This window comes from Syngnathus typhle, linkage group LG15 (genome assembly GCF_033458585.1).
Source record: "Syngnathus typhle isolate RoL2023-S1 ecotype Sweden linkage group LG15, RoL_Styp_1.0, whole genome shotgun sequence".
Classification (NCBI taxonomy): domain Eukaryota; kingdom Metazoa; phylum Chordata; class Actinopteri; order Syngnathiformes; family Syngnathidae; genus Syngnathus; species Syngnathus typhle.
The window spans coordinates 8,785,642-8,807,412 of record NC_083752.1 but is presented as its reverse complement, the minus strand read 5'-3'; the positions used below and the strand labels follow the sequence as shown (position 1 = coordinate 8,807,412).

The following is a 21,771-nucleotide window of genomic DNA, read 5'->3' as shown; positions in this document are numbered from 1 at the left end:
AAAACATTTGAAAATGTCCCATAATGCAGTGGTCCCCAACCACCGGGCCGCGGACCGGTACCGGTCCGTGGGTCACTTGGTACCGGGTCGCCAAGCCGCACAGAATATATATTTTTTTTAATCGACGATCAATTAATTCAGGTCAAGACACTCGTCCCGGTCACGTGAAAGCTAATATGTGGCGACAGGCTAACTAACCAGGCAATGAAGCATTCAAAACTGCTTCAACACATGGAGACCAAGCATCCTGCAATTAAAGACAAACCTTAATCACTTCGGGTGTCATTGTCTCCGATTACGTCTAGATGGGACCGGCTCGTTTCTGAGAAACAAACTCAGTGCTCCCACTAATTCAACGTAATGGTGAGTTATATTTTTGTCATTTGTACTTGTTTTTATGTCAGTCGTATCATTTTATTTCATCGTATTTATATATTTATTATAAATGTATTTATTTATATAAATGTATTATTTATTTATATAAATGCCGGTCCGCGAAAATATTTCTGACATGTAACCGGTCCGTGGCGCAAAAAAGGTTGGGGACCACTGCCTTAATGCACTCAGTATTTGGTTGAGAATCCTTTTGCACGGATTACTGCAACCAATGCGGCGTGGCATGAAGGCAATCAGCCTGTGGCATTGCTGAGGTGTTATGGATGCCGAGGATGCTTCAATAGCGGCCTTTAGCTCATTTGCATTGTTGGGTCTGGTGTCTTTCTGCTTCTTCACAATACCCCGCAAATTCTCTATGGCGTTCAGGTCAGGGGAATTGGCAGGCCAATCGAGGAGAGTAATGGCATGGTCAGTACACCATTTACTGGTGGTTTTGGCACTGTGGGCAGGTGCCAGATCATGCTGGAAAATAAAATCATCATCTCCATAGAGCTTTTCAGCAGACGGAAGCATGTAGTGCTCTAAAATCTGCATTTACTCTGGACTTGATGAAACACAGTGGACCAACACCAGCAGCTGACATGGCTCCCCAAACCATCGCTGACTGTGCGAACTTCACACTGGATTTCAAGCAACTTGGATTTTGCTCCTCTCCAGCCTTTCTCCAGACTCTGGCGCCTTGACTTCCAAATGAAATACAAAATTTGCTTTCATCTGAAAAGAGGACTTTGGACCACTCTGGAACTCTCCAGTGCTTCTTTTCCATAGCCCAAGTCAGACGCTTCTTCTGTTGTCTTGAGTTCAGAAGTGGCTTGATCATGGGAATAAGGCTATTGTAGGCCATTTCCCGGACACGTCTGTGAACAGTGCCTTTTGATACCTAGACTCCAGCTTCAGTCCACCGTCTTTGAAGCTCCCCCAAATTCTGGAAGCGACACTTCTTCACAGTGCTGTTAAGGCTGCGGTCATCTCTCTTGGTTGTGCAGCGTTTTCTGCCACATTTCACCCTTCCAACAGACCTTTTGTGGATGTGCTTTGAAACTGCACTCTGTGAACAGCTTGCTCTTTGAGAAATTCCTTTTTGTGTCTTACCCTCCTGATGGAGGGTGTCAATGATGGTCCTCTGGACAGCAGTCAGATCAGCAGTCTTCCCCATACTTGTGATTTAGTTTACTGAACCAAGCTGAGTGTTTTTCAAGGCTTAGGAGTTAATTAGATGATTCAACTGATTAGTTGAATACCCTACTAGTATACTTTTCATGATATTCTAATATTTTGATAGGATGTTTGAGTTTTCCTAAGATGTATGCAATAATCAGAAACTTTAAAATTATTAAAGGCTTGCAATAGTTCAATTGATTTGTAATGAATCCAGAATGTATGACATTTTTGGGTTTTTAATTTCATTACAGAAAATAAAGACCTTTATCAAAATATTCAAATTTTCTGAGAAAGTCCTGTATGTATTTCTCCTAACAAGACTCACGAATATTGTGATCATGCAGCAACTCTCCTGAAGACAGAAGCAGGGAGTTTGCCCGAGGGGAAGGTGAAAATACGCCTGGACAGTGATGGATCTTTATTAGACGTAGATGAGGATGACGTGGAGAAGGTAATCGATCATTTAATCGCCTCTGAAAGGCATCAGTCAAAGACGACGCCGGGTGAAACTTGACTTTCAATGTCAGGCGAACCCACCGTTGTTTGAGCGAGTGGAGGACCTGGCCTCTCTTCAGTACTTGAATGAGTCCAGTGTTATGCATTCCCTGCGGCAACGCTATGGCGGCAACCTGGTGCACACCCACGCTGGGTCCAACATGGTGATCATTAACCCCATTAGCGCGCCTTCCATGTATTCGGAGAAGGTGAGCTGCAGCTAGCATTCGTGGGACCTTATTTGCTTCTTCGTCAGAATTTCCAAAAGTCTCATTTTCCTTTGTTCTTACAGGTGATGCAAATGTTTAAAGGCTGCAGAAGGGAAGACACTGCCCCTCATATTTACAGCATGGCTCAGTCTGCCTATTGGAAGCTTTTGACCACGCGCCAGGATCAGTCTGTAATCTTACTGGGCAAGAGCGGTAGTGGCAAGACTACAAACTGTCAACACATTATTCAGTACCTGGTCACCATTGCTGGCAGCACCAACAAAACCTTCTCCAGTAGGTTGGATAGAAGCCAGGCGATCAATTAACAATGCCACACAGTTGTTAACTTGAACACTGATTTGTCAGCAGCGGAGAAGTGGCAGGCGGTGTACACGGTTTTAGAGGCATTTGGCAATGCGGCCACCTGCATGAATGAGAATGCCAGCCGTTTTTCTCATATCGTTTCCATGGATTTTGACCAGTCAGGCCTGGTGACCTCTGCCTCAATTCAGGTATTTCTTTTATTTATGTTTTTATTTTATGCGAGTGCGATTCCCCTCCGCCCCCCCCCTCTCTTTTGTCTTGTTATTCATACTGTGGCCTTGCAGACCATGCTCCTGGAAAAGATGAGGGTGACAAGAAGACCTGAGGGCGAGTCCACTTTTCACGTGTTTTACTACCTAATGGCTGGGGCTGACAGCTCCCTTAGGTATGGATCACTACCAATTGAAAGCACAGTCCAACATAGTGTTTTATGTTGATATACACTCAGTGGACACATCTTTAGGAACACCTCCACAACCTAATGACATCCAGTACAGGAGTTGCATACATTTTGAAAGCTGTAGGCAGCCATCTCTAACTTCAAACATGATGAAACATCTTTGCAATGCTTTTATTAGATCTCTTTCGCCGTCGTATCAAATGGTGCGGCATTTAAGTGTTGCGTAGCTTTGAGAAAAGCTAACATCATTGTCATTTTGTATCTTTTCATTAGAACGGAGCTCCATCTCAACCACTTTGCTGAAACTAATGCGTTTGGAATTGTGCCTCAGACGAAGGTAGACTACTTACTGGAGAATTGTTTTTTTCTCAGACTTTGGGGTTTATACGAAGCATCCTTCTTGAACTATTTTTCCAATGCATTGTCTTGATTATAAATGGAAATTTTAATTTTGACTTGCTCAAGGGTGCCTACAGATGAGCAACTTTGAAACATCATGCCACATTTGCTTATCTCATCCTTTTATTTTGAAACTTCATAACCCAAATAAACATGCTCACAAGCTGTCAGAACAAGTGGCCCTTGAAATTAAACGACAACACCCGCTAGCTCTTAACTAAACCTAAACACAGATTCCTTTTACTCATTTGCTATGTGCTGTCCACCAGGTGGAGGAGAAGCAGCGGGCATCCCAACAGTTTTCCAAGCTGCAAGCGGCCATGAAGGTTCTGGGGATCAGCGCTGATGAGCAAAGAGCGTTGTGGCTAGTCCTAGGGGCTATCTACCACCTGGGAGCTGCAGGGGCTACTAAAGGTACATATTCTCAAAACACTTTTTATGCACACACATTGAGCACTAAACCCAGTCCAAAAATATATTTTTATGAAGATAATTGCCCTCACATTTGAATCATACTAAAATGATTTTTTTTCAATTCTGAACTCTAGTGCTCTGCCTAGATTGCATACTTTGAGTGAAATTTGGAACGTATTGATTTTCTAGCCTGAAACATGTATTCCACTGAATCTTAATGAATGACATTAATAACCACTACATGCTATATCATTAACCTCCGCCCCCTAAAAAAAAACCCAGAAGAGGCAGAATTCTTACAGCATATATAGAAAACAACAACACTGTTAAGTCTTGACTTTGGTCTCATCTTGTAATACAAATGAAACTTGGGAGAAGCAGTCTATTTCACCCTGACGTTTGGTCTCTATTTCTCAAGATATATTTTATGATGAAACCCAGGGCAAGACAGATGTTTTTTTCGTATTAGTAAAATAAAAGAAATTCTCATTGGAAGCCAGGAGATGCATTAAAGTTGTAGTTTTTGTTGTGGGGTTGAATCAAAGTTTGAAGATAATGTTTATTTAAGTCTCTTTTTAAGTATTGTGCTTGGTAGAACCGCCCCCCCCCCCCCCACAAGCCTCTTGTAATATGTTTCATGGGTTATCTAATCCTTGTTCAGAAAGGACCACTGTTCCTGGAGAAACCGTTTGTAGATAAGAAAATGTTTGTAATTTTAGTTTTCTGGTCCATTGTAAAAGGGGAACTTATTCAAATGGACTTTATCCCTAAAGGAAATGTATAGTTTGTAGATAAACATGAAGAATGTGTCTTGTGTAGTTAATGTGCATCTGAAATTTAGCGTTGCACCACAAGGGGGCAGCAATAATCTCTGATCCGCTAAAACTATTCCAATGAGTAAAAGGCACGATAATGCATAATCATTACTGCTGTGCTTAAAAATCACATTTAATTATTCTGCCAAATGAAACTCCCACACCTTGCCAGCTAAGAAAAATAAAAACAATTGTTGTAGAAAGCACTTCTCAAAGCAACTATGGAATATTCAAGATTTACAGCTATGTGATGTCTGTGCAACCCTCCTGCTTATTACTGACCCCGCAGGGGATCTGTCAGCTGGATAAAATCTACTAGCACCGCCGCTACTGCTCTCTCTGTGTGAATTCTCCCAGTGCCTCTCTTAAGTCTGAGAAGATAAATTCACGGTCCATTAAAAGTGATGTTTGGACAAATATCAGCACCGCTTCTCGAGTCTTGGAGTTCAAGTAAACTTGTTATGATTGCTATATATTTTTTTAAATTTGTAAATGTGTACTGCCACCCTTAGTCAAGGTCAATCATTATGTAAACAGTTGAAGGTGACATGTTTACATTGGAGATGTATGTTTTTGTATTCATGGATGCTTTTAGCGTAGTTTATTGCATGCGCCCCACAGCTGCCTCAGCCTCCTTCTGCCCAGGGACATTATCCAGAGTGTCAGAGATGGAATTAGCAAAAATACAAGGCCAGCCATGTGCAAACGTGTGTTCGGCAGAAGAGCTAATGAAGGTTTTCATGCATGCTTCTCAGCTGGCAGGAAACAATTTGCGCGTCACGAGTGGGCCCAGAAGGCAGCCTACCTGCTGGGCTGTACCCTGGAGGAGCTCTCCTCCTCCATCTTTAAGCACCAGGCCAAGGGCACCCTGCCCAGAGCCGGCAGCATCCGCCAAACTTTGGACGAAAATGGCACAGCGGACGCAGGTACCCCCGCCATGCAGCTTCTTTGTCACCAGCACCCCCCTCCCCTTCTCCTCCCACTTCCCCCTTCGACACAAGCCCACACATTTTTCCTTCACCTGAGAAAAGCTGCAAGGAAATCTTATCTTTGTAATGAATACCGCAGCTTAACAATGGGTATTGACGAATAAGTAGACACTCTTGCGTGAGGACAAGCAATTTTGGCTCCTCTGTTCATTCATTGTCCTTGAAATCATAATTGTCACACATTGATTTTTTTGCATACTCTGACCACCATGGCGCTTGGAAGGACACTTGAATACAGGGCAGGTCAGAATTGACCTCAGTTTCACTCTTCTGTAACAACCCCCCCCTTTTAGTATGACCTTCCTGTCTTGGATCCATTAGCACACTAGCAAAAAAATCCCTTGGGTATCATAAAACGCACCATTTTATGAGATAGTGAAGTCAATTAGAATAACTTTACATCAGTTGGCAATTGCTATTTTGCACCAACATGAACACACACTCTCGGATTTGCCTGATTCAAAAGCACCCAAGGCCTAAACGACACAGTCTCACTGAGATAATTTCAGAAACAATTTCAAATCTTGATGCCATTGGCTGTACTCAAATATGATGCTATAAAACAACCGTTTTCATGCAAATGTCATAGCATCCACAGTATTGTGCAAAATGTTTTACTTCTCATTATTCATTAAATCCTATTTTTTTCCCTGTTCTATTGTATTCATCTGACTGCTTTTTACATCAGGATGGAAGACTTCAGCTATGGAGTGTTTAGAGGCCGTGGCCACTGGGCTGTACTCTGAACTCTTCACAGTCCTCATTTGTTTAATCAACCGGTTAGTATTCCTTTTTCTAGTCATGAAGCAGAACTATATTGAAAAGAAAAAAAAGATATGACGCCTTCGACTGCACTATTATGCAATGCAAATGACTTGCATATCATGTATTCTATTTAAATCAGCAGCTTTTCGAAGAAGGGCAGAGAACCAGGGTTTGGGATTTTATTCATGACTGTATTTAAAGACTTTAGCTAAGCTTCGATTTTAGAACTAGGATGAAGTTTAGGAAAAGCTTGCATGGAGTGGAAAGAGCTAAAGGTTAACGCTTGGTGGTGAATGTTATCAATAAATCATTGTCTAATGTACGTATTGTTTTCTCTTCTTACTTCAGGGCCTTGAAAAGCAGCCAGCTGCCCTTGTGCTCTCTCCTGATTGTGGACACGCCGGGCTTTCAAAACCCCAGGCTGGTAAAGCATGAGCGTGGCGCAACGTTTGATGACCTCTCCCATAACTACACTCAAGAGCGCCTGCAGACACTCTTCTACCAGCGTACCTTCGTGCAGGAGCTGGAAAGATACAAGGAGGTGGGAGCATGTGAAGTCTATACTACACTCCACCTTCATCTTCCACACTTTTCCTCTTTGTCTGCTCGTTCCCTCACGTCAGCCCCGGTGTGACATGCTTTCACACATCACATTCTCTATCTGTCCCACCTGTCACTATACGTGACAAGGCAAAGTGGTTCGTGCCTTATACTTTCTCATTAGCGATGCTAGGCTTCACCTCTTCTGCAGAGATCAAAGTATAGACACTCAACACAAGCCTTGGGGAGACACGCCCACCTGCAGCACTGTATGTGTGTATGAGAGAACTCTTCTTTTTTTTTTTTTTTTTTTTTTTTTTTTTTGCTGGCCCTCCTTGCATTATTTAAAGTGCTTTGCCATTGTTTCATGCACATCTAAGAGAGTTGCACCAGAGCACAATACCGAATGAACTCCCCACTTTGACTTGACTAAGAGAAGATATCGACCAAAAAGACGAAAATGTTGAACGGTCCAAAATGAGAGAATAAATCAAATTTCCACTGTCAAAATTGAGTTGCGTCTATTGCGAGTTATGCTTGTAAGCAGCAGCAACAACAACCAAGCCGCCACTGCACCACGGTCAACAAAACCATTGTCAACATGCTTTGAAAAGGAAAATTGGGTGATACTGTGTGGAGACAGAGATGACAATTGTCGCTGAAGAAAAATGTTATATTCTGCTGAAGGATTTTGAAAAATAGTCTCGGAAATTGCCAAGCAATGTCCTTGTGGTCAAGTCAAGGAAAGCCTGAGTCTTTCAGTTTTTTTTCCTCATACACAGTGTAACAATAAATTTCTTTTTTTTTTTTTCCATTTTGTGGGCACAGCCGTGATGTAATATGATCTCATATGCAATATTACGGTAGAATAGAAGCTTATTTTAGATGCCAGCTACTGCAGAGAAGGGTTATTGAAAACATCCATCATGACCATCTCTCCCTGACCTTTCATGTTGATGAGAATTCAGCTTTGGCCTTTGACTTTGCGATCTTCCAATACTGTGACAATCAATTTATCTTCCCACTGCATGTACACTTTAATATTTAATTTCAAAATAGTCTTGATGACACCGAAGAGTATTTACAGTTTCCCCCCCACTCATGTATGAAAGGTTTTTACTATTTGAACACTTTGCCATCCTCATCTCCTGCCTGGCTGACAAATAGGTGGAGCAAAATCAAATACTGTTTTTCATGGTGCATAATTCTCCTTTGTCAGTCAGTATTTCAGACTATAAGGAGCCGTGAAACCGCCGCAGAGAACTGGGTCAGACTTTCTTTTAAACCGCTCTCTGTATCAATAATTGCAGTGACAGGCAGGTTTAAAAGTGATGCAAGCACACAATGGACTTTGTGCTTGAAGAATTAAAAGCCGTGGCATAGCGCAGCTCAGCTGGCTGGATTGTCTTTGTATTTCCCCTGCATCTTGCATCTCCACAGTAGAGAAGAAAATCATTTAGGCTACATCACACACACGGTCGAGTTGAACACTGGCATCTGTCATCCGCACAGCGCACTATTAGCCCCGCAAACATTTTCCCCCACATTTCCAGCACAGCCTGTGAGCTGCTTGTGTGGCTCTTTTTTGTTGTCGCTCTAGACGGGGTAATTTATCATTACTCGACTCCACATGATCCTTGAAATGTTAGCATCTGCGATGGAAATTACTCTCTTAGCCGTTGATGTTTTAAAAAATGCTAAACTAGCTATTATGACTACTACCGCTACTATGACTACTACTTCCTATTTGGAATAATTCCGTTTGGATCAAATATGGTGGAGTTGGGATCTTGAATCAATTTGATGTCTGGGACTGACACCATTTGAAAAGTGGATGGCAACCAAACCTCTTTCTTTTTGACTTTTTGACATCCATTCAGATATTAATAATAATAATAATAATTAATACCAATAATTAATGTTCTACTGCAGAATTGGATGAGTTATTTTTTTTCTTCTTTGCTGCAGTGTGTTCTGTTGAATGCTTGCGAATGCGAAAAATTCATTATGGATTTTTCCGGGCAACTGAGGCTATAACAATAGCAGTGACAATCTTCATCCGCTCTAACTGTGGTACCAGAGAATGCAATTAAATTAAGCAATAATTGATACTAGCGAGAACATTCCATTCCGTATGCGTTTACCTCTTTATATCTTAATTACATTTTGATTATCATCAGGCTTCTCTAAAAATTGAATGAAAGGCCCAGACAATTTGTTTTTAATTGATTGAACAACAAGAAGTCCTTATAATTAATGCACACAGTACATGTCTGCTCTGGTCTGCTCTTGTCCAATGTTCTGCTGTGAGGAAATGTGGCGTAAAAGTTACCAGAAACATAAATATGATAGCAATTTGGATGTTTTATTTTTTTTATTTATTATTATTTTTTTAATTTCAAATCAATTTTGGTGTTTTGTATACAACTATTAAATATGAACTATTTCCTTTCCATTTTGCGTCTCTTCCATCAGGAGAACATTGAGATTGCCCTCGACGACACGGAACCTAACACGTCTTTTTCTGTAGCCGTGGTGGACCAAGCGTCAAGCCAAGCACTTGTAAGTTTATTTCTTCAACCTTCTCACCTCTTAAAATCACCAATCAGACTTTTGGTAATCTTTTCAAGGTCTGTCATCTTTTGGTATTCCATTGGCGCTGCTTTAATTCAGTCCTAAATCTCATCTTTAGACGTCAAGAGTTTTCTTTATGTAGCCTTCAACTACTGAATGATTTGTTTGGCAGAAGGTTTAAAGAAAAGGAAGGTAGGAGCAGGAAAGAGAAAAATAAGGTTGGAACGTTGACTTCAAAACACAAAGAATCAATGTTTGGCCTTTGCAGCGTGCGATCTGCACCATGGAAACAGAAATTGTGAGAATTTAGCGTCGTAGATCATGTTGCTATTCTTCCAATGTGTTTTGAGTGCTTTACTTTTAATTCATCTTCACTGTAATAGGATTGTGATCAGAGGCAGTGGACACCTTAGGAAAAACATTCCTCTCCATTCCTATTTCGAGTCACCTGGCGCTTTGTTGATCAAACGTCGAGTCGGGAGGGGCCTCAGTCCCCCTCTCCAGTTCAACCTATTTTATCAGCGTTCAATGAAAGCCCCATCGTTGTCACCTGTCTCCTCCAGACTGATACTTTGTGTTGCAGTCAGTGTAGCGTGCAACGCTGATAAGGATGTCACTTTCTGATAGGCGCTGAAACCGATTTTGCTTTGGTGGGTTTGGTTTCTTCCAGGAAGCATTTCAAGGCTGCAGACAGTTTACTGCAGCAGCGTGGAGATCATTATCTCTGCAGCTCATTTTCATCCGTAGAACAAAAGTGACTAAAGCAGCTGTTTTGTTTTCTTCTGTGCCTGTTGCTTTGTTTATCTCTCTGGCTGTCAGCAACTAATGCAAAAACAAAAACCCTGCCGGTCCAATTTAGAGGAAATATTGTGGAAATATGCATCGTGATACAAGGCCAGCCTATTGGATTGTGCTGCAGTGTTGGACAAAAACGGGCATTTATTCATTTATCACTGCAACATTAACATTTAGTGAATATTTTGACAGCGCCGAGGAGCAAAGGCAATTCGGTTTCTAGATTCAGTTACACAAGAATCACTATGGTGGGAATGTTTAGAAAGAATGTGTAAATATGACAATTTGATATCACAAAATGCAGGAGAATGTATGATTTATTAGGACGTCTGCCTTTTTGCCATTTTGTAGTCATCATTTGGGAATGTGAGCCTTTGAATTGTTTTATCATTGTCAAATGAGTCCAGAAAAATGAAGCATTGCAGTTGAGAATTTGTTTGTTTGTGTGCGCCATCCAATTGAACAGGTGCGCAGCGGCCGAACAGATGAGGCCCGCGGGCTCTTGTGGCTGATGGAGGAGGAGGCTCCGCAGCCCGGGGCATCGGAGGAAAACCTGCTGGCTCGCCTTTTTAGCTACTACGGCCCTGCTGAAGGCGAGATCAAAGGTGAATGGAGCACCCGTCAAAATGACAGCTTTCCATTGGATACAAATGCCTGCACATCAAACTCATTATCGCCCTGGGATGCACCTCGGGACCCGTCAGCCATTTTAGAGAACAACAACAAAGAAACATTTGTGTAAACTGAACGGATTTCATAAATATTCAGTTAAATACGTCCTTGTAAAGGCAGATGATTTGTTTTTGGATGCAGATCCAAGATTCAATTTAATTTTGTTCTTGTGCGGTTTGTCAAGGATGTTCTGCTTCTTGCCTTGCTCTGTTATAAAATTTTATCGACAGCATGATCCCAGCATTAATAGACCCAACAAAATTCCATCAAACAGATTGACCGGGCACAAAAGTCCTTGCTGCGTTATTGTTGTTCGACCATAGTTGCCATGGTTACAGCCCTTGCAGAGTGCTCTCCCAGGAGCACTCAAAGCAACTGAAGGCGTGAAGTGTGATTTTACCCGTCAAACACAACCTCTGAAATCATCTAATTTACGCCCTTTTTAAGAAGACACATTTCAACATTTTGTCCGGACTTGATCAGTTCATTTTTTGACATGCAACCATAGTGCGATTATTTGTTAGATCGCTTGATGGGTTTTATAGTTATGTTCACAGTGCCCACACGTAATGAAATTTATACAAGATTTTTTTTTTATTAATCTTGTTTTTCATTAATTGCTGCATCAGTATTTGTATATTTCTTAACTTTATTCAAAGCTGGTGAATTAGCTTTTCTCCTGCCTTGGCAAAACCTGCAGACAAACTAGAGACACATTTTCCTCAAGTCCCACGGGAGGCTGTTTATTTTTATCACCTATCCTTATGTGCAGTACAATAGAACAATGGAATCTTACACTGCTTCTTACATCAATATCAGGTCACACTTTCCTTCTGAAGAGTGAAAAAGATAATCACTTCCTGCTGGGCCACAGTCACGGGACCGACTGGGTAGAATATGATGCCCGGGGGTGGCTAAACTACGCCAAGCAAAATCCTGCCTCAATCAACGCTACGAGCCTCCTGCAGGATTCCCAGAAGTAAGCGTCAGCCATCTTTTGTCATGTATTTGAAACATAAAACATCGGGCTGACGCAATGCCCGTCTCGCAGGAAGATCATCAGCGCTTTGTTCATGAGCCGAGCAGGCAGCGCCACGGTTCTGTCAGGTTCTATCGCGGGTCTTGAGGGTGTTTCCCAGCTGTCTTTGCGACGGGTTTCGAGCATCAGGAAGACCTCAGCTTCGGGAGTGGCTGCTATCAAGAGAAAGTCTGTGTGCATACAAATAAAGCTTCAAGTGGTGAGCATGTGGCAACAGTGGAGAATGTGTTGCTTTTTGGCAATCTATACAACAATCAGCACATAAACCTCACAATGTAGGGGCATAGTCTGGCCACTGATTATCATCATCATATAAGTTTGAGAATAGAATGTTGCCTAGTAAAGTCCCAAACTGTGCTTTGTCCCAGGATGCTCTGCTGGACATGGTGCGGAGGTCCAGAATTCATTTTGTACATTGCATATTGCCCAAGGCGGATGCTCTTAAGGCTCTGAGTGGAGCCTTCTTCAAAGGGGTTGAAAGTGAGGCCCAAGGGGAGGGTGCAGATTTGGCTTTAATGCAGCTGGATGTACCCTTCCTCCGTGCTCAGCTGCGCGGATCCAAGCTCCTTGACGCTCTCCGCATCCATAGACAAGGTGAGACGTATTTATTTATTTATTTATTTTTTTTACGTCCCTCTCTTCACCCTACAAATATATTCCCAAGTATTTTTTTCATCGGTCATCTTTCCAACAAACGTTATTGTCGATTGACCTTCACAGGTTACCCCGACCACATGGTGTTCTCTGAGTTCCGCCGACGTTTTGATGTGCTGGCACCGCACCTCACCAAGAAGCACGGGCGGAATTACATTGTGAAGGACGAGCAGAGAGTGAGTCAATCAGCGAGAGAGCGCTGCCACTGGCCAAACAGTTAAGATTAATGTTGTGAGAGGGGAGCTTCATTACATCTGCCCCCGATTTGTCAGCAGCCGTCTGACGGAGAAGTAAGCCTTCATCCATCAAGAGCTGTTGTCATGATCTAATCAACTTGACCACATTTGTATTGCGCCTGCTAAAGAGGCAGGTCGGAAAAGGAGCTGAGAAAGACCCTCACTGAATTCACACTAGGGTCTGTGTGTTGATGTTAACAGCCAAACATTTATACTAAAAGGAAAAGAAACTGGTAATGTTCACCACCTCACCTCAACCTGATGTTTTTCTTCTTCCTGTTATTCAACCTCAAGTTTAAAAGCTTTATCGTAGACAAAGCCAAAATAGAAATCCATGGCTGCCAGAACAAATTTCTTTACTCCTTATGAAAGACTTATTTCTCATCAAAGATGAGCTCATGAGCAAAACAAGCAATGACGCAGCAATGATGTCATAGCATTGAGTAAACAGCCAATGAGATTTCCGATGTCATTCCTCTACTGCTCACATTATCTAAGCATTTTTTTCTTCTTTTTTTTACCAGTTGTAATTTTAGTTAACATGAACATTTTGAAAAACATTGCTCCACAATATTTTCTGCAAAAAACAAAAAATTGGACGAGTGGAGTTTTTTACCACAATAAAATCGATCAATCATGCAATACAATTCGATTATATGGAGACTACCTTGCAAAAGTGATTTTTAACATTCAACTACACATTTCTAAGAAAATCTCAATTTGCAGAATGGAATTAAACCCTTTAAATGAATCACGGTAAATTGATATATTTCAATTTTTTTCAAAATGCTCCGGTGCAAGACAATTCGGTGAAAGTGCAACAAGGAGACAAAACATATCCAAGTTTGTTTTCTGGAGAATAATCAGCCGGGAGTTGAAAAAATAGGGTTAAGCGAGGGAAAAAGCACTTCTCTCCCCACTGTGCCAATGTTCTCGTGCTGAGTTTCTGTGGAAACTTCCAAACAAAAGCGCTTTCAGTTCTTTTGGCAACGCTCTCGTATAATCAAGTTGCTGTCCTTCTTGCTCAAGCAAATATACACATGGTTGGCTCCTTTCTATGCAGAAATTCATCCTGTTTACTGTTCGTGTTTCTATGTGTACGTTCAATTCAGGCTGTGGAAGAGCTACTGGAGTCTTTGGATTTGGAGAAGAGCAGTTACTACATGGGTGTGAGCCGGGTGAGTCATGAGAACAAATAAACACCTTTTAAATGATTGAATAAACCTTCCCTTTGCATTGCTGCCATTTTCACCCCCTGTAACATCTCACAAACGCGTGACACGTGCACACACGCGCACATCTGTTATTGGCTGTGTTTGGGGTGCGTGTCCTTCATTCCACCTGTCCCTCTTTGAGAACCTTTTGATGCTGGAAAGTTGCCAACCTCCGCCCTCCAAAAGCCGTGCGTCTGATCCGGCTGACTGTCTTTATGCCGCTATTCCCTCTTCTCGGGTCATGAGTGCAAAATCGTCCGACTGGATGTCGGTCTTTGTTTTGTAGTGCGGCTTGTAACAGAATTGCAGAAAACACTACTCTGCACTCTGAGGTCTAATCCTAGCAGGAGAGTGGCAATCAGCCAAGAGGGAAATCAGAGGACTTAGTAGCAGTCAAATTGGTTTTCTCAGACATCTGCAGGTCCCCATTTGCCTTCTTTCTTTCTTTCGATCGTTTGAAATGTGAATGGAATCCACCAAATGGAAAACAAAAACGGCAACATTAGTGTCCAACAGGGAAACAAAAGGAACATTTTTGAAAAGCGAACAAATGCTCAGCAACTTACTCGGTCACGATACGATATGTGCATCCCGATGTTTCCATCAAGGTCCAAATGTGCTGTATTGATTCTGCCATTTATTTATTCAAGTTGACAAGACCTTAAATTATCATGATTGAACATTGGAGAAGCATTTCAACCTTGCCTAATTTTGTTGTCATTTCCTTCTGTGTTCTTTTATCAAACATTTCAAAACATACTCTTTTTTTTTTTCATTTTAGCTATTCTTCAAAGCTGGAACCTTGGCCAAATTGGAAGACCAGAGGGACGAGCAAACCAAGCGTCATTTAATCCTATTCCAAGCTGCTTGTAGAGGTTATCTAGCACGACAAGCTTTTAAAAAGAGAAAGGTAAGCAAAAGGGACCACATGCTTATCAGCATCATCCTGAATGAAAATACTTGGGATGTAAAACATCTTATGTTTCGTTCAAATTAACATTTAAATGACAAAGCAATGCAATCAAAGATGGTGCATATTTAAAAGGGGTCAAACGTTGATAAAAGCAGGCAAACAACGTGAACTGCGGGAACCGGGAATTGCTCTTCCGACCTTATTCTAATGTCTGCTTGCTTTGCACTCGCAGTCAATCCCCCCTGCTTTGCAAGCAATTACAAAAATGACTAACTCAAACTGGCCCTCTTTAATATGACACATCCAGTCAGCTTGTCAGTGGGGATGTTTGATTGTGCTTCAGACGTGGATGGATAGAGGCAAGAATGCGACAACTCAAGGAGATGGTGTTTATTTTGAATGACTCAAGGACACTGCAAATCGATAGATTCAACTAAGCGGTTTTATAAACTATTGTGCACACTGCTGGAATTGAAATGACAGTCATAGAATGAGGACTTCTTTTCAAAATAGGGCAACTCAAGCAAAAGGATTAAATACCAGAGGATGACCGAGATGACAAGCTAAAGGTGGGGGTTCACGACGGAGGCCGACTCCTGGGGAATGGAAGAGTTGCTTGGACAGCAAGCACTAAAACAGAGTGATAACCTCCATTGTTTATGTGCCTTGTTTGTCTTTGCCCTTAAATGCAACCTTGTCACTTCCTCCATTAACTATACCACTTTAATCTATTTTAAATGAGCTCTTTTTATTATGAGCTCGAAGTGGACGTAATGAATACCCCCCCCCCCCCCACACACACACATGATCAGACCAATTTCTACAAATCTCCTCCATACTTTGTACAGTCCTGTACTCCTTTTCTCTGTGATTATGGAACCAGCAGCAACAGAATTCAAAATGCATAATAGTTATGTGGTATAGTGTGGCATAACATGCCATTCATGAGCAGATATCTTGCTCATTCTTTTTGTCTTCTATATACACTTTTATGTTTAAAGGCCATTTTTCCCACTGAAGTGGGCAAAGAACCTGGTGCATTTTTAATCTTCTTGAAGTTCAGCAGCAAAAAAAAAAGAAGTGATGTAAAATTGCCTGGGCAACTGTGCAATTATAAAATCAATTTGCAAAGTGTCCACTTCCTTGCCTCTCTCCCCATATGACTCTTATCCCCTGAATATGTATATACTATAATAGCATGATAAACCATCATATTATTTGATCTTATAATGGTATTCTCTGAGTCACGCCGACGTTGTATAATGTAAAATGCAATCAGAAACGTGTTGAATGCAAAGTCAGACCCTAAAAATGGCTGTCTTTCCTGAGGGGTGGCATATTCCATTCATTGTTATATTTTTTTCTTGAATGAAAAAAAAAAAACGCTACATCTTTTATCGACACGATTGGAATTTCCACCCATGTCCAGCTTGATGAAATCAAAAATTCTATTCATTCATTACCATGCGGTGTCAGCCATCCCTAGTTCTGCATATGCAGTTCAATCAGATCACAAGTTGCAAACAGTGAGTGGGAGTTGAGTGCGCGGGAGACTGCAACAACTTTGTGCTGTGAAACAGCCATATGCAACGACAGACTCAGTCGGTATCAGTTTTGAAAACAAGACAATGCATTTCATTTGTTGCAAACTAAATATTACAATATGATCCTTAACCCTGATTCGGTTAGTTGTTGGACAAACTTGAAAGAATCATCGTATAATAGGGTCCACTTGTACTTTTCTTGTTAATCGGTTATCAAATTGATGGTGCCACAATGTCTCTTGCTAGTGTTTGAGCAATCCAGGTGGCATGACGGGTAGATGTTAGTGTCCCTATGGAAGACTGGCTTGTTGACAGACAGAAGGGCTGTTGATTGATTTTGCCTGGCATGTTAGGCATGCGAGGATGTGCCAAGCCCACGTGACATGCATTCGCATCTCCTTTTTGTCCTTTGTCAAGGATAAACACAGTTTTACAGTACTGTCATCTCCCGCTTTGTGAGTTTTGTCCTTCAGGTGCCCTCTAAAAACACAGTAAATATTTTCACATATTGCGATTAAGGTTAGGCAGAAAATAGATGAAAGCAAACATTCCTATAGTCACACGGCAGTGTTCCATTATGTTCTTTTCACTTTTTGTCCTTTAAACTGCTTTTGAGAGACTGTTAAACATTCAAATCAAGAATCCCACTAACTGAATTTTGGACTCAAGAATGCTGAGGTGATTGCCGTGAAAGGTGAATGTTATTGCACAACTATTTTCTTTGTAAGTGCAAAAAACTTCCTGATTAGGATGCTTAGTTAATAGATCATTAACTACTCATTACAATTCAAAACTTCAAGGAATTATTGGTCTTTGTCCAATCAAGAACTCAATTGATTTTTTGATGTCATTCAACGCAAAGTTGCTGAGAGAGATGTGGTAAAATAAGTCCACATTTCCTTGCAGGAATAATTATCATTCTACCTCTATTGATTTTGAATGTCACCCAAGATGCTGAGATATACACTATAGACGGCAGCCATCTCAATCAATTAGGCTCCCTCTAAATCTTGATTGTTAATCTTACCACGACATTGCGGACATTTGTATGCTTCCAACTTTGTTTGGGGAGGATCCAGCATGACGATGCCCCAAATCACAAAGCAAAATCCATGCGGGCTTGCTTGAATGACTTTGGTGTAGAAGGACTCGGGAACCCTGACCTCAGCCTCATCAAACACATTTGGCAATCAACAACAACAGAGATTGCAAGACAGGCCTTCTTGTCCAACATCAGCATGTAGAGATAATCCTTTAAAGCATGAATATACCAATCCCACTAATGAGCTTAAGGTGTCAGCAGTAGCAGCTCTTAGGTGTTTGACACGCATACAAACACAAAGCTAAAACGCATCTTTAGCTGCTGTAATGCAGTTCTCTGGTAATTTGCCTTCACGGTCGTCACACTGTCGAAATGACGGTGCTCATGTCATTCAATTATTTGTTTGTTTCCCAATCATTTCTGACTAGATGAGACAAGACTCATGTCACCAATTGGCTGCAGTTTCCTCTTTGTGAGGTGTTCTTGGTGTGACGAATCCTAATTGGTCAAAGGGAATACCTTCAGGGCGCTATTTACCCGATGCTGAGAATCGTGTCGCTCTAATTGGGTTTGCCCCGTAATCTGCTGCTGCGAAAGAGCCTCATGCATAAGCGGCATGGAAATCGTGTAATCCTTCGAATGAGCTGCCAACGTGTTTGATTTAATTAATCAGAAATTAGCTTCCAGCCTTGGAACACACTTGGCTGAAATTCTCAGTAGGAGGCTGGCAAGCCCTTGGATAGCTGCTTACACCGGCGATAAAACAAACGTGATTCATAAAATGTTTTTTCATGTCGTGGTTATTAGCATGAAGGTACTGTTTGTGTATCAATTGTGCATGCAGTTTGTAACCAAACACGATAAAGCAATACAACTATACCGTAGTCTGCCATTGCATATATTACTTGATTTATTTTGATGCCAACAGATTCAGGATCTAGCAATTCGTTGCATCCAGAAGAACATCCAGAAAAACCGCGGTGTAAAAGACTGGCCATGGTGGAAGCTTTTCACGACTGTCCAGCCACTCATTAAGGTGCAGCTCACTGAGGACCAGATGCGGAGCAAAGATGTGAGCTAGCTTGAATCCACTGCACTGACACGCACAAGATGACACGCTCTATTAGGTTAACACATAACATGACATGTTATACAATATTTGTTCTGTGCCTCAGGAGGAGATCCAGATGCACAAGTCTAAGCTGGAGAAGGTGGAGAAAGAGCGCAACGAGCTGAGACTGAACACCGATCGACTGGAGAGCAGGGTGGGTTGGCAGCCTGCTCTTCACAATACAAAAGACTATTTCAAGATGGTTGACACTTCCCAGATAATAAGACTAGAAAATAAAATAATAAATTATACATTTTATGGTTCGGCATGAACATTTTTAAGCAAATCATATACTACTTTTATTTACTTATTATACCCTCTCATTGGTAACATAATGCAAATTGCCATAGATGGGCTAAAGAAAATCGGCTTACAGTACAAGTTACTAGAATTAGAACCCTTCAAAACAATTGTTACCTTAAAACAGAAGTTTGGGCTTTCCTGTACTTGGAAAAATCCCATAAAACATGATTGCTTGAAAACCCACAATATAGTCGGTGAGCAAAAATGGACTGTGATATTGCGATGCTTCGTTCCATATTACAAAGTACGAGATGAGTAAATTGATGATGTTATATGTGAACAGATTGCAGATTTGTTGGCAGAACTCGCTGATGAAAGGAGCACGAGTGAGTCAGCATCCCAGCTGCTTGAGAACGAGACGACAGAGAGACTACGCCTGGAAAAAGACATGAAGGATCTGCAGGCAAATACACGCAGTGATATTAAAAATATTTTTGCCATCAAAACTTTAAAGTCTAGAATAAATGTGCCATTCAGGCAAAGTTTGAAACCATGAAGAAACAAACGGAAGCACAGGAGATGGAGTTGACGGAAGCTCGGCTCATGAAAACTTCAGAGCTCAACGGGGAGTTGGAGGACGATGATGATGCCGGTTAGTTCAAACATGGGAAACTAAGTACAACACACTCAGTAGAGTGCAGCGTTGTTCCAATCCTATCTGCAGTCAGCGCAAAAATTGGACACCGTGTTCACCTCCCACAAATGTCTAAAAGATTGTTCGGGTGTACCTAATTAAGTGTCTGTGGACAGCTTGAAAACTCTCACTTATTGTAATTGTCCCCAGTGGGATTCACTAACGTTACTCGTTTCATAGGCGACTTGACAGACATATTGCATAATGCTATTAAGTACGGCCTCCAAGTTTGGGATTTCACACTAGGGAATTAAAATGTTCTCTCCCAGGCATACAAGTAATGCCGGCCGCTGATTGGTCGTCACCTGCTGGGAAAGTGAGCTCTCAGCGAGAGAACATTGTCCACAAGGCAGTCTTTTTTGCTCACCCCCCCAAACCAACCTCCGCAGACAAGCCATTACAGAGCATATCAGAATTCTTCGATGAATGAGAACGTAATCGTTGAGATTTGAGCCGGTGGCCTTGCGAGATGTCATTATGCTATATATATGCTAATGAGCAGCGTTGATGGAGGAGCCGCCACTGCCATGTGAAGGAGACACGGACAGTCTCCCAAAAAATGATAAGGCTCGGAAATGAACCTAAACCTGAATGGCTGCCCGGACACTGTCATAGTTCTGATTGCTCCCGACAGCTCCAGAATTAGGGTCGGCTAAGATTCATGCAAAGAGCCACTTAATCACGTCTTCCTCTGACTGCCATTGTTGTCTGCTCGGGCCCGTGGCGCTCAGGTTTATCCGAGATCTGTGTGGAATGCGAGAGCCGCTTTGTAGTCCTCCTGTCAAACATTTTGACCTCATAAAGTCAGGATTTGATAAGAAAAAAAAAAGAGCATTTTATTTCATGAGATTCTTTTATTTCAGTCCTTCGATGTAATATAAAGTGTCTCCCGTACAATGTGCCACCTAATCCACAGCATCAATCATCATTGAGCTTTTGAGCCTTTTGCTTTTTGTTTACCTCATGGCCTGCATCAAAAACAAATTATTTGGTCACATTTTGTTCTCCAGGGGGTGAGTGGCGCATAAAATACAACAGAGCCATTCGGGAACTAGACTTCACCAAAAAGAAACTCCAGCAAGAGTTTGATGACAAGCTGGAAACGGAGCAGCAGAGCAAACGACAGCTTGAGAGAAGGGCAAGACGCTTTGTCATATTCAATCATTCACAAAGGCTAGATTTAATATTTGATCGTCTCAGCTTTGTATGTTTAAATCAAATGATAACGTTCATGCCGCAGCTGGCCGATTTGAAGACAGACAATGAGGATGTGCAGCACTCTGCGCAGCAGCTGAAGAAGAAGTGCCAGAAGATGACGGCTGAGATGCAGGATACCCGACGTCATTTGGAGGGCCTCCAGAGCCGTAATCACGATTTGGAAAAGAAGCAGAGGAAGTCAGTTTTAACTCACCCCATCTTTGCTTTTCCGGATGTCTTTACATTTTGACACACAAAGCACAATTGCACACATTTAGCCACCGTTATCTACACTGATGGAGAAAAAGTAATGGCATGCCATTCTTCCCCTAAACAAGCAGGTATTTCAGTCTTAACTTGCTTCTGGTCAAATTGAAAGTCCCATGCAGACTCCCGCAAGCACGCACTTTTATTCTAATCACCAATCAATCACAGGGATGACTCATCACAGGCATACAGCAGATCCATTCACACTCACGGTATATATAGAGTGGTTCCAGGTAACAATTCTATCCACTCTATCACATTGCATGTTGTTTTGTCCTTGCAAGTTAGGATGTAACCGCCTCCCCCCTTCATTTGAATAGTGTCTAAATTGCTCTGGAATCTGCAGAATTACATTAGCTTAGAAAATGACTCAGACGTAGAGCACTCGAGAAGTCATCCCCTGCGGCTAATTGAAGATGCTCTGTGGGTGAAATTATTTTCAGTTGCGCTTCACCGGGGGAAAAATTACCGCGAGGCGAGTTGACAACGTGAAACACTTGGCTTCTACATTCACTAACCATAAGTGTTTCTTGCCTCAACAACTAGAGAAAACATGGTGCACATTATCACAACCCAGTACCAAAACACCAGACAAATGGAAGTGGAGAACACAAAAAAAACCTCGACAATTTAAAGGAAACTTGGAGTAGTTATAGCTAAAAATCTGTA

General features: G+C 41.7%; 1 protein-coding gene across 12 annotated transcripts in view; it reads left to right on the top strand.

The window, feature by feature from the left end:
• LOC133168248 (unconventional myosin-XVIIIa-like) overlaps positions 1–21,771 on the top strand; it is a 39,783-nt gene that overhangs the window by 4,443 nt on the left and 13,569 nt on the right. For 10 of the 12 annotated variants that reach the window (XM_061299684.1, XM_061299679.1, XM_061299683.1 and 7 more), the window contains 24 exons: positions 1,902–2,008; positions 2,085–2,261; positions 2,345–2,555; positions 2,628–2,773; positions 2,870–2,970; positions 3,259–3,322; positions 3,654–3,798; positions 5,369–5,539; positions 6,291–6,381; positions 6,716–6,908; positions 9,383–9,469; positions 10,743–10,881; positions 11,768–11,927; positions 12,000–12,186; positions 12,356–12,581; positions 12,708–12,817; positions 13,990–14,055; positions 14,873–15,001; positions 18,519–18,662; positions 18,766–18,855; positions 19,288–19,407; positions 19,482–19,596; positions 20,649–20,776; positions 20,879–21,033. In XM_061299684.1, the coding sequence (XP_061155668.1) occupies positions 1,902–2,008; positions 2,085–2,261; positions 2,345–2,555; positions 2,628–2,773; positions 2,870–2,970; positions 3,259–3,322; positions 3,654–3,798; positions 5,369–5,539; positions 6,291–6,381; positions 6,716–6,908; positions 9,383–9,469; positions 10,743–10,881; positions 11,768–11,927; positions 12,000–12,186; positions 12,356–12,581; positions 12,708–12,817; positions 13,990–14,055; positions 14,873–15,001; positions 18,519–18,662; positions 18,766–18,855; positions 19,288–19,407; positions 19,482–19,596; positions 20,649–20,776; positions 20,879–21,033 (3,262 nt within the window). The remainder of the gene's footprint in view (positions 1–1,901; positions 2,009–2,084; positions 2,262–2,344; positions 2,556–2,627; positions 2,774–2,869; positions 2,971–3,258; positions 3,323–3,653; positions 3,799–5,368; positions 5,540–6,290; positions 6,382–6,715; positions 6,909–9,382; positions 9,470–10,742; positions 10,882–11,767; positions 11,928–11,999; positions 12,187–12,355; positions 12,582–12,707; positions 12,818–13,989; positions 14,056–14,872; positions 15,002–18,518; positions 18,663–18,765; positions 18,856–19,287; positions 19,408–19,481; positions 19,597–20,648; positions 20,777–20,878; positions 21,034–21,771) is intronic. The other 2 variants (XM_061299678.1, XM_061299674.1) reach the window with 1 other exon arrangement.